General features: G+C 39.4%; 1 protein-coding gene across 5 annotated transcripts in view; it reads left to right on the forward strand.

The window, feature by feature from the left end:
• The window catches only part of NCK1 (NCK adaptor protein 1), a 73,003-nt gene extending 60,899 nt beyond the window's left edge, over window positions 1-12,104 (forward strand). For all 5 annotated transcript variants that reach the window (XM_046674456.1, XM_046674440.1, XM_046674448.1 and 2 more), the window contains 2 exons: window positions 8,640-9,352; window positions 11,422-12,104. In XM_046674456.1, coding sequence (XP_046530412.1) covers window positions 8,640-9,352; window positions 11,422-11,616 — 908 coding nt within the window. In that variant the 3' untranslated portion in view covers window positions 11,617-12,104. The remainder of the gene's footprint in view (window positions 1-8,639; window positions 9,353-11,421) is intronic.
• The last annotated feature ends 891 nt before the right edge of the window (window positions 12,105-12,995 follow it).

Here is a 12,995-nt window from a genome sequence, read left to right on the forward strand (position 1 = left end):
TTTTATTTCTGGGCTTTCAATTCTGTTCCATTGATCTGTGCATCTGTTTTTGTACCAGTATCATGCTGTTTTGATTACTGTAGCTTTGTAGTATGTTTTGAAGTCAGGGATTGTGATGCCTCCAGCCGTGTTCTTCTTTCTCAGGATTGCTTTAGCAATTCTGGGTCTTTTGTTGCCCCATATGAATTTTAGGATTCTTTGTTCAATTTCTGTAAAGAATGACATTGGAATTCTGATTGGGATAGTGTTGAATCTGTAGATTGCTTTAGGTAGTATGGACGTTTTAACTATGTTTATTCTTCCAATCCATGTGCATGGAATGTCTTTCCATCTCTTTATGTCGTCGTCGATTTCTTTCAAGAAGGTCTTGTGGTTTTTGTTGTATAGATCTTTCACTTGCTTGGTTAAATTTATCCCAAGGTATTTTATTCATTTTGTTGCAATTGTGAATGGGATTGAGTTCTTGAGATCTTTTTCTGTTAGTTCATTGTTAGCATATAGAAATGCTACTGATTTATGTATGTTGATTATATACCCTGCAACTTTGCTGTAGTTGTTGATTGTTTCTAATAGTTTTTTTATGGATTCTTTGGGGTTTTCTATATATAAGATCATGTCGTCTGCAAACAGCGAGAGTTTTACTTCTTCGTTGCCTGTTTGGATTCCTTTTATTTCTTTTTCCTGCCGAATAGCTCTGGCCAAAACCTCCAGTACTATGTTGAATAAGAGTGGTGAAAGTGGGCACCCTTGTCTTGTTCCTGTTCTGAGAGGGATGGGTTTCAGTTTTTGTCTGTTGAGTATGATGTTGGCTGTGGGTTTGTCATATATGGCCTTTATTATGTTGAGGTACTTCCCTTCTATATCTATTTTATTGAGGGTTTTTATCATAAATGGATGTTGGATCTTGTCGAATGCTTTCTCTGCATCTATTGAGATGATCATCTGGTTTTTGTTTCTCGTTTTGTTAATGTAGTGAATCACGTTGATTGACTTGCGGATGTTGAACCATCCCTGTGTCCCTGGTATAAATCCCACTTGATCATGGTGTATAATCTTTTTGATGTATTGCTGTATTCGGTTTGCCAAAATTTTGTTGAGGATCAGTGATATTGGCCTGTAGTTTTCCTTCTTTGTGTTGTCCTTGTCAGGTTTGGGGATCAGAGTGATGTTGGCTTCATAGAATGTATTAGGGAGTGCTCCATCTTCCTCTATTTTCTGGAATAGTTTGAGAAGGATAGTTATTAAATCTTCTTTGAATGTTTGGTAGAATTCTCCAGAGAAGCCGTCTGGTCCTGGACACTTATTTTTGGGGAGGTTTTTGATTACTGTATCTATTTCTTTACTTGTGATTGGTCTATTCAGATTCTCTATTTCTTCCTGATTCAGTTTGGGTAGGTTGTATGAGTCTAGAAATTTATCCATTTCTTCTAGGTTGTTCAATTTGTTGGCATATAGTTTTTCATAGTATTCTCTTATGATCCTTTGTATTTCTTCGGTATCTGTTGTGATTTCTCCTTTCTCGTTTCTAATTTTATTTATTTGAGACTTGTCTCTTTTTTTTTTTTTTAGTGAGTCTGGCTAAGGGTTTGTCGATTTTGTTAATTTTTTCGAAGAACCAACTCTTTGTTTCATTGATCCTTTCTACTGTCTTTTTTGTTTCACTATCATTTATTTCCGCTCAATTTTTATTATTTCCCTCCTTTTACTGACTTTGGGCTTTGTTTGTTCTTCTTTTTCTAATTCCGTTAGGTGTTGTTTGAGGTTGTTTATGTAAGATTTTTCTTGCTTATTGAGGTGAGCCTGTATTGCAATGAATTTCCCTCTTAGGACTGCCTTTGCTGTGTCCCAAATAATTTGGTACGGTGTGTTTTCATTTTCATTTGTCTCCAGATAATATTTGATTTCTTCTTTAATTTCTTCAACAATCCATTGTTTGTTCAGTAGCATGTTGTTTAGTCTCCACATTTTTGGCCCTTTCCCAGCTTTATTCTTGTAGTTGATTTCTAGTTTCATAGCATTGTGATCAGAAAAGATGCTTGATATTATTTCAACCCTCTTGAACTTACTGATGCTTGTTTTGTTTCCCAAGATATGGTCTATCCTTGAGAATGTTCCGTGCGCGCTTGAGAAGAATGTGTAACCTGCTGTTTTTGGATGAAGTGTCCTATATATACCTATTAGGTCCATCTGATCTAATTTTTCACTTAATTCTATAATTTCCTTGTTGATTTTCTGTCTGGACAATCTGTCCATTGGTGTTAATGGGGTGTTGAGGTCCCCTACTATTATTGTATTGCTGTTTATGTCTCCTTTTAGTTTTGTTAATAGTTTCTTTACGACTTTTGGTGCTCCTGTGTTGGGTGTGTATATATTTATAAGTGTTATGTCATCTTGGTGGAGCGTCCCTTTTATCATTATATACTGCCCCTCTTTGTCTTTCTTTATCTGTTTTGCTTTGAAGTCTACTTTGTCTGATATAAGCGTGGCAACACCTGCTTTCTTTTGTTCATTATTAGCTTGGAGTATTGTCTTCCATCCCTTCACTTTGAGTCTGTGTTTGTCTTTGGGGCTGAGGCGTGTTTCCTGGAGGCAGCATATTGTTGGATCTTGTTCTTTGATCCATCCTGCCACTCTGTGCCTTTTGATTGGAGAGTTCAATCCATTCACGTTTAGAGTGATTATTGAAACGTGGGGGCCTACTGTTGCCATTTTATCACTTGTTTTCCAGTTCTTTTACATTTTGTCCTGATGGAGAGCTGTTGCTTTGTGTTATTGTCCTTCTGCTTATCTCCTTTGTTCTGGATTTTGTAACCCCTTTCCTTTTTTTGATTTTTCAGGAATGAGGTTCTTCCTGAGCATTTCTTGAAGAGGAGGTTTTGTGGCAATGAACTCCCTTAACTTTTGTTTATCTGGGAAAGTTTTTATTTCTCCATCCTATTTGAAGGATATTTTCACTGGGTAGAGTATTCTTGGCTGCAGGTTTTTGTCCTTCAGAGTTTTGAATATTTCATTCCAATCTCTTCTAGCCTGTAAGGTCTCTCCTGAGAAATCAGCTGATAGCCTTATGGGGTTTCCTTTGTAAGTTATTTTCTTCTGCCTGGCTGCCCTTAGGATTTTCTTTGTCATTGACCTTTGCTAGTTTCACTACTATATGCCTTGGGGTTGGTCTTCTTGCGTTAATAAAGTTTGGAGGTCTGTTGGCTTCTGTCACATGAAGTTCCATCTCTCTTCCCAAGTTTGGAAAGTTCTCAGCTATTATTTCTTTGAACAGGCCTTCCGCCCCCTTCTCCTTCTCTTATCCCTCTGGTATACCTATAATTCTTATGTTGCATCTCCTAATTGAGTCGGATAATTCTCGGAGAGTTTATGCCTTTCTTTTTAGTCTTAGTTCTCTCTCCTCCTCTGTCTGCAGCATTTCTATATTCCTATCCTCCAAATTGCTAATTCTGTCCATCATATTATCGACCCTACTGTTCAGAGAGTCCAGATTTTTCTTAATCTCCTCCATTGTGTTCTTCATCTCCAGTATTTCTAATTGGTTCTTCTTTATAGTGTCAAGCTCTTTTGTGACATAGCTCCTGAACTCATTGAGTTGTCTATCTGAATTCTCTTTTAAGTCGTTGAGTTTTTTAATAATGGCAGTTTTGAAATCATCGTCATTTAGGTTATAGATTTCGTTGTCTTTGGGATTGTTTTCTGGGTGCTTATCATTTTCCTTCTGTTCTGGAGATTTAATATATTTTTTCATACTGCTTGATGGCATGGATTTGTGCCTCCGCATAGAGATAGAGTTTAGTCGCTGCTTCCACTTGTTGCGACTGGTGTGTCGGGGGGGCGGGGGGGCACCTGTTTAGACTGCACCAACCAGGAACCCTGTCAGCTGTTACTGACTGGACCTGGACCCCTCCTCGTAGTCACAGTGGTCCTGTGGGGTCCCTCATCGGTTGTGGGGGCAATCGCAAGGGGGCCTCAGGCTGCTGGTGCCTACTGCTGCAGCCCACTTAGACGCGCTCCCTCCTTGTGGTCTGCAGCAGTGTTGTGGGCTTTCCCAGCAGCCAGGAGCAAGATCACCTGTAATCGCTGCTTTGTCCCTAACAGAGCCCACAAGATCACACTTGTCCACTATAGGTCCCAGCAGAGCTATGGGTATCTTCTGCAGTCTGTCGTTAGCTCACCTAGCTGTGCTGCTTTTGTCCCAGGGCCTTCCCGCCTTGCGATTGCCAGTTGGGACCTCTCCACTAGTGCTGTGCAGAGGCTGTTGCTGAGGCTGCTGTAGAAACCTGGAGTTCCCCCCTGGGCTACGTAGCCATTTCACCAGACCTCCACTCTGCCCCACTCCACTCTCACGGGATCTCTGGGAGACCCTTGCCTCGTCTGGGACACAGCCAGAGTCCGTGGGCTTGGCAGTGGCTTGTAAGCTGCTGCCTTGTGGGGAATTCTGCTCTAGGGAGCTTCCTGGTGTTCCGAATGCTGGGCAGGGCCTCCCTGCCAATGGCGAGCAGAGGCCCTCCCTGCTGGGGGGGGTGCGGGACCCTGGAGCATCCCCCCGGGCCGCAGAGCCGGGTGTTGGAGCTCCACCCAGTCCCCAAGCTCGTCCATGGGAAGTCCGGGCACCCCCTGCACTGACCCCTGCGCCGGAGACTGTGAGCCCAGCAGCAGCTTGTGGTCTGGTGCCGTGCCGGGGAATCCACCCACTGGGAGCTTCCCTTTGTCCTGGATTCTGAGCGTGGCCTCCCTGCTAATGGTGAGCAGAAGCTTTCCCTGCCGGGGAGGTGCGGGACCCCGGATCCCTCCCTCGTGCCACAGAGCCAGGCGCTGGAGCTCCAACCGTGTCCCCAAGCATGTCTACAGGAAGTCCGGGTGCCCCCTGCACCGACCCGTGCGCTGGAAATTGTGAGAGATTAACAGAACTTTTTTTCTTTAATTTTTTTTAAAGATTTTATTTTTCCTTTTTCTCCCCAAAGCCCTCTGGTACACAGTTGTATGCTTTTAGTTGTGGGTCCTTCTGCTTGTGGCATGTGGGATGCCACCTCAGCATGGCCTGACAAGTGGTGCCATGTCTGTGCCCAGGATCCAAACTGGCAAAACCCTGGGCCACCGAAGCGGAGTGCACGAACTTAACCACTCGGCTGTGGGGCTGGCCCCTAATATAACTTTTTAGCAATCAAGTTTTAATTAATACAAACTTAGTTTCAATAGTATACAAAATTCTATTCCTTTACAGTTTCATCTTTATACATTGTGTGCCCATTAACCTAGATTTGAAATTGTTGTTTTATACACTTGTATCTTCAATCATACAGGGAAAAAAGAGGACTTATAAGTGAAAAATGTAACACTACTGGTTTTCTATTTACAAATGTAGCTACCTTTACCACTGTTGTTTATTTCCTCTTGGGACTTCCAGTTACTGTTTAGTAACCTTTCCTTTCAGCCTGGAGGACTCCCTGGAGCACTTGTTGTAGCATGGGTCTAGTGTGACACACTCCTTCAGTTTTTGTTTGTTTGGGAGTGTCTTAATTTCTCCTTCAGTTTGAGGGACAGTTTTGCTATTACAGAATTCTCGATTGACAGTTTTTCTTTCAGCATCAGATTCTACCCCTCCATAGGGTTCGTTGTTGCTTCTTATTGTGGGTGATGGTTGTTTGCTTGTTTAGTGACCTTTCTAAAATATCTTTGTAAAGTCTATATTCTTTGTCACGTGTGGCCACTGAAGTCGGTGTTCTGTTTGCTTAGCTGTCAGCTGGTGTTTTGACAGAGTTTCCTTAAATAACTGGAAGCAGAGGAAAAAGAAAAAAATACTTTTTCAACACTTAGCCAGGCCATTTACAACTATGCCTTAGCCTTCACTTACTGCTTCTTCAGAGCCTGAAAGTCAGCCAGAAGCAAAAGCATAGGGTCTTCTAAGACCTTTCCTGAGCATGTGTCCAGCCCTGGCTATGGGTGTGGCCTTCTTGATTCTCTGTTATACACAGGTGCTTTTAAAAGCCCTTATTTCCCCATTTATATCCTTTCCCCAATTTTTTCTTCCCAGAGTTTTTAATCTGTCTGTTCCTCATCCCAATTATTGTCCTTTGCCCCAGGCTTCTGCATCAGTCAAATACTTTTAGCAAGAGACACCCTAGCCCTGAGAATGCTCCAAGTTGGTTGAGACCAAGGCAAGCCATTGTGCTGGTCCTTCAGGTAGCTGCCAGACAGCTTTAAACTCACAATCACAGTTCTTTAAGAATAAGATCTGTATTGCTTCCTCTGGGGTTAGGAGTGCATGTTGCTGTCCTCACAGCCACCACTGATTTGGGTGTAAGAGATGGTAGGCAGGCAACTTAAAATGTTCTCTTACTACAAAGTAGCAGCTTCTTTCTTCACTAAGCCTTGCTCTAGTTTTTGTAAATTTTTTACTAGATTCCAGAGTTCTGCAAAAGTTGATTCTGACAGTATTCTCCAGTTTATTAATTACTTTTTTTGGAGGGATAAAACCCTAGAGTTCCCTACTCTGCCAGAAATCCTGGTGTCGGGATTTTTCAGGATGATGATACCATTAACCAGAAGTAAGGAAATTGGGAGGGAAGGAGTTGATTTACGGATATGGGAGAGGTTATTTTTATTTAGACATGGGTATTGTATTTGAGGTGCTGATAGTACAGTCTGTAGATGTCTGGTGACAATTGGAATTGTAGTGCTTGAATCCCAGAAAGAGCTTAGAGCTGTGAAGAGACCTTGCAACTGTCTTGTCTACACAGAAGATATGGAAAATAAAAACCTATGGTTTCCTTGAAGTAGAGGGGAAGTCCAAGCATGGCATCTTGGGAAACACTTTCAACTAAGGAATCATTCACTTATCCGTTCAGGAAACATTCCTTTGTTCCCACTACTAGTGTGGATACTTGCTAAGTGCTGGAGATACAAGGCAGTAAGATCCAGTTTTCTGCCCTCAGGAAGCTCACTCTTTCATTAAGGATGATGGAGAAGTGAACAAATATAGTGCAATTTTATAACAAGGTTTAGAGGAGCCCAGGCAGAAGCACACAAGAATATTTAAACAGGTCAGTAGGGAAAACAGGAGACTCTTAGGGACGTTAAAGAAGGAGAAAATGATGGAGCCAGTAATCTATGATCTTGGTTGGTGCAGAGAGAGTTTGAAAAGACTAAGGGCTCCAAAAGGTACCGATTTGGCAGTAAAGAGATGACACAGTTTTCACAAGTTTTGCTTGAGTACTTTTGGTAGAATGGTGGAGAGACAGGACCACCTTATAAGGAGTTAGAAGTGAGTGGTGAAAAAGTTGAAGGAAAAAAAAGAAGACCACTTTTTAAAGAATAGTGTAGTTTAAAAGAGGTAGCAGAATCAAGTAATTTTATTTTGGAATAGAAGCGATCTGAGTGTGTTTTTAGACAATAGGTAGGAGGAAAACAAGGATGGCCAAGAGTCCCAAAAGAGGCAGAAAAATAGTGTTAAGAAAACAGGAGGATCAAAGGTTGGAAAACTGGGTGAAGAAAAAGAATGAGGGTAATGAGAAAGAGTTTTGAGGTAGAAGGTATTTGAGAAATGTTACCTAGGAATACCTCAGTTTTCTTGGTACAAATAGAGCAAAAAATCATGTGCTAAGAAATAAGAAGCAGTGAAAATGCCTGATTGCAGTTGATGTAGCATACATGTATAATAATATTGCCATTTAGTCATTTTCTCATTTCTTTCAACAAATATATTTTAGGCATCTAGTATGTACTGAGTACCATATGAGAGCCTTGGGCTTATATCCATGAACAGAGGAAATAAGAATCCCTGCCCTTGTGGACCTGACATGTGAATGGGGTGAGGGGAGACAAGTAGATAATATATTGTTTTAAAATAAACATGAGGTAAATAGAGCAACCTGTGTCTGGGAACTAAGGAAGCAAATGGGAGGATTACCCAGACCTAACTACAGTTTTATCTTGCATCTCAAGTTGTAATTTAAGTGTTTGTTTTATACAGCTAATTGTAGACTCTAGGTTAATAAAGTAAGACAAGAATATGGGTGTGGTGGAGCCTTTATGTACTTTTCTTGTAGATATGAGAGAAATAATCTATATTTACATTTAAGAGAAAATTCATTAATTTAGGACAACCTTTGAATTATGTTATACAGTTATTTCAGGGCCTTAGAAAAGATGAGAAGGTAAACTTTTATATAATAACTGCAGTTAAGTGTTTAGTTATGAAAAGAGATTTTGTGAAGGGGGTCAAAAGTACAGACTTCTAGTTATAAAGTAATAGGTCATGGGGATATAAAAAGAAAAATTTATCTAAGTTTGAAGGCTTAAAAGAACTACAGAGTTGAAGATCCTTTTTTTTTTTTAAAGATTTTTTTTTTCCTTTTTCTCCCCAAAGCCCCCGGTACATAGTTGTATATTCTTTGTTGTGGGTCCTTCTAGTTGTGGCATGTGGGACGCTGCCTCAGTGTGGTCTGATGAGCAGTGCCATGTCCGCGCCCAGGATTCGAACCAACGAAACACTGGGCGGCCTGCAGCGGAGCGCGCGAACTTAACCACTCGGCCACGGGGCCAGCCGCTGAAGATCCTTTTTTAGTAATGAAGAAATTGGTTTTTTTGGTTATCATTGGACTATATGCTCTTTTCATTACCCCTTTTTATTTAAACAGGCATTGGAAAAGTGAAAAGAAAGCCTAGTGTGCCAGATTCTGCATCTCCTGCTGATGATAGCTTTGTTGACCCAGGGGAACGTCTCTATGACCTCAACATGCCTGCTTATGTGAAATTTAACTATATGGCAGAGCGAGAGGATGAATTGTCGTTGATAAAAGGAACGAAGGTGATCGTCATGGAGAAATGCAGTGATGGGTGGTGGCGGGGTAGCTACAATGGACAAGTTGGATGGTTCCCTTCAAACTACGTAACTGAGGAAGGTGACAGCCCTTTGGGTGACCATGTAGGTTCTCTGTCAGAGAAATTAGCAGCAGTCGTCAGTAACCTAAACACTGGGCAAGTGTTGCATGTGGTACAGGCTCTTTACCCATTCAGCTCATCCAATGATGAAGAACTTAATTTTGAGAAAGGAGATGTAATGGATGTTATTGAAAAACCTGAAAATGACCCTGAGTGGTGGAAATGCAGGAAGATCAATGGAACGGTTGGTCTGGTGCCTAAAAACTACGTTACCATTATGCAGAATAATCCATTAACCTCAGGTTTGGAACCATCACCTCCGCAGTGTGATTACATTAGGCCTTCACTCACTGGAAAGTTTGCTGGCAATCCATGGTATTATGGGAAAGTCACCAGGCATCAAGCAGAAATGGCATTAAACGAAAGAGGGCATGAAGGTGATTTCCTCATTCGTGATAGTGAATCTTCGGTAAGTTGATTTTCAAAGGTAAATGGAAGTAGAGCTCTCTGGTTATTAAAAACAGTAAATAGAAGATTGGAGAGGTTAAGTGTCTTCCCTAAAATTAACCAGGTGGTAAACTGGGACATGGGTATAAATGTTCTGAAGCTAAAGTCGATGTTCTTTCCAACTATATTTATTTTCACTAAAATATAGCCCTAGCAGTGATACTACACTGGATTATTTGGCCTTGTCTGGTTTGGTTGGTTTTGCCTTCCTGAAATAATTTTCTGTTGCATTAAACTGAAAAATTGTGAAAATTGAGCACGGGCTTCTTCATTGAGAGTAGAGCAATGCAGTAGCCTAAACTGGGAAAACATTTCTTACGTTGCATATTGGATGCACCATCATCCTTATAATAAAGGAAATCCCAAATTTAAAAAATTGATATTTAAGTTACTTCATAAATTAGTTGTTTGGAAGTTGGAAATATACTTTCATTATGTACCTCAAAAATCTATTTTAACACTCACTATATTTGAAATGCATTTGCAAGAAAAGATAAATTCTATTCTAATACTAGTAAAACAATAAAACTATAAAATCATAAAAATTGAATAAGAAAATTATGTGAGCACTTTTGGAGTACCATCTAGGATATTAGAATTTGATGATACTCCTTTCTCTTAAAAATGGCCTTTATTTTTCCTTGATAAAGGATACCACTACTTTTCAAATCTTGGTTAGTGATTGGCTTTGTGTGTATGTAGTTGTACAAAAATGAACGTGTGATTGTACAAAAGGTTGAAAAGGAAGAACACCTGTCAGTGTGAGTGGTATGTGTGTATATATAAGAGAGGGAGAGAGGAAAGAAGAGGAGAGACTAAGACTAATTGGACTGCCCAATGTGAAGTTCAGGAAATGGGGCCTGTACAAAACCCCTCAGGAAGAGCAGGTGGTTGATGATAGTGAAGAGTGATGGGAGTTGTTTTCTGTTAGATGCTGACCTGGCCCTGCTTTCCAGGACAAGCAGTGGGCAGTGGGTTTGGAAGGGAGTGACCTTGGAGTGGGTGGTAAAGTAACCATAAGTATGGGATGTTCCCAAGAAGCCTGCTGTTTGAAATTTTGGCAGTAACTGTATAAAAAGAGGCTTCTGGGGTTGATATAGACAATTCAAAAGAGAGTTTAAGTTAAAAAAAAAAAATGCTAGGAAAGTAACTTGATTGCAGAATACTGTGTATTTTCTTATGTGTAATTGAGCATAGACATTAGCCAAAATATATCATCATTTTTAGCAGTAGAATTTTTAAAGTAGAGATCTCAAACAGGCATATTTTGTTTGACCTGCACGTTTTTTAAACATTTGAATTCATGTCAGTATTTAAATATTGGGAGATTTATTATAAGAATTCAGATGTCAGGATTCCTTTTTAAAATTGGAAGGCCTGTCAACATTGAGCTCATATTCCCACAAGGCAACAGTCACAACTAAGTGGCCACTTCCTTTAGACTGGCCATGCACTGTTGTTTCCTCTATCTGTCCACCCTGTCACTTGTTTACTTTTTTTTTTTTTTTGGCCTCTTGTAGGCATTTGAGTTTACGACCCTTCATTAGTGCTTACATTAATTCTCATTTTTGTGTCCTTCATCTTTGAGGATTCAGAGTATTATCTCAGCTCCTCTATAAGTACTGTTAGCTGCTAAATGAAAAGAGGTGGATGTCTTGGGTTTTCTCATGAGTCTCTCCAGTAGTCGGACTGCAGAGACGGTAGCTCTTCTGCTTCCGATGTTAAACCAGAGAATTTGCCGTGGGTGTTAGGGAGAGCATATTAGTCAAGAGACTTTGGGGTCTGGCTGCTTTGGTTTGGATCCTGGCTCTGTTGTTAGCTAGATGGAATGATCCTCAGTACCTTAGCTTCTCTCAGCCTTGATTTTATCATAAAATGGGTTTATTTTGAGGCATAAAGGAGATAATCTCTATAAATAATTTAGCACAGTGCCTACTACTAAGTGCTCAAATTTTAGCTGTTAGTGTTTAATATAAAAATGCTAATAGATGTCTTTCAAAATGTTAACCTTACATGTTTTTTCTCTTTTAGCCAGATGATTTCTCAGTATCGCTAAAAGCACAAGGGAAGAACAAGCATTTTAAAGTCCAACTAAAAGAGACTGTCTACTGCATTGGGCAGCGTAAATTCAGCACCATGGAAGAACTTGTAGAACATTACAAAAAGGCACCAATTTTTACAAGTGAACAAGGGGAAAAATTATATCTTATCAAGCATTTATCATGATACTGCTGACCAGAAGTGACTGCTACACAGCTGTGATTCGTCATGTAGTTGAAGACTGACAAAATGCCAGTCCAGTCATACTTGATTGGAAATTCCTGTTTCTAACTCTATGTGAGGATTGACTATAATACATAAGTATTTTTATTATAACTCAGCCCATACATATATACTACATATGCAAAGCATCCGCATAGAGCAATTCCTTATCCTTGGTGTTCAGTTTTATTGTTTTCTTTGCTGTTTTTCTGTTTGCTTCTAATGTTATGGTTTTATATTTTGAAAAAATGATGCAGATCAAAAGTCTTTATATGGAAAAATTTCTTTATTGCCTTTATTTTCTTGTAAGGGCACCATGTTAGTCACTTTTGCAATGGTTTCTCTTCATATAAAATTATATCAATATATGACATATGCTAAAATAAATTTCTTGGAGAGTGTTAATCTTTTCTGTGACTAAATAGCAATAATAAATGGAAAATTGGAAATTATTTTCAGGTATTGTATTTGTCACAAGCCATTGTAAATATCGAGTATGTTGTGTCTGCCATTATTTAAAAAATGCATTCATTGTCTTCGATGTAAAGCAAAACAAATGGGAATAGGTTAGAAAACATATCTTGTACAATTTTAATTTACAACTGTTGGAAACAAAAATCTCTAAATTTCTAAGAATTTCTTTTGGTGCTTCTCTCACCTAGTTATTCAAGAGAACAGAGCAGTCTCTGAGATATGTAGCTTTTCAAACTAAATGGATGCTCTAGTGTTATTTTTTTCCGTAGTGTTATTTTACCAAAGCATCTTGTATTAGGATACGTTACACCTGTGCCAATGTGAAAAAGGCTATGGCCAAGTTTTGGGGAAAGAGGAGGCAATGAGATACTTGGTTTCTCGCTATCCCAAAATGTGAATAATTATCGGGCATAGTATTTCTATGATTTTCATTTCCCCCTTTCAGCTTTGAGTTTTGTTGACTGGGACACTAAAATTCATGTATACCTGAGGAAAAGATGGGATGTACTCATGGTTAGAGACAATCGTTTTTAAAATCTTATTTTTGCAGGTGCTTCTATTATGTTTTTGTTTACCAAACAGAAGTTTGGTTGTATGGATGAGAGACTACTATAGGTCACAGAAGAAAAACAAGTGTGTTTTATAGTCACAGCTTTCCCCTCCATTATTAATTCTGGAGGTTTAAATTTAAGCAAAGTAACCTTCAATATTTTAATTGAAAATACTAATTAAAACCATGTAACTTAGTAAATGGTAGAAAGTCATATGATATTTTCAAAAATTTCTCCAATGCTGCTTGAGCAAATGAATGTTCCCCTTCCTTAGTATGTTATAAACAGACATTTAGTATGCCAGAATTACTGATGTTA

The sequence above is a fragment of the Equus quagga genome, chromosome 1, assembly GCF_021613505.1.
Source record: "Equus quagga isolate Etosha38 chromosome 1, UCLA_HA_Equagga_1.0, whole genome shotgun sequence".
Lineage (NCBI taxonomy): Eukaryota > Metazoa > Chordata > Mammalia > Perissodactyla > Equidae > Equus > Equus quagga.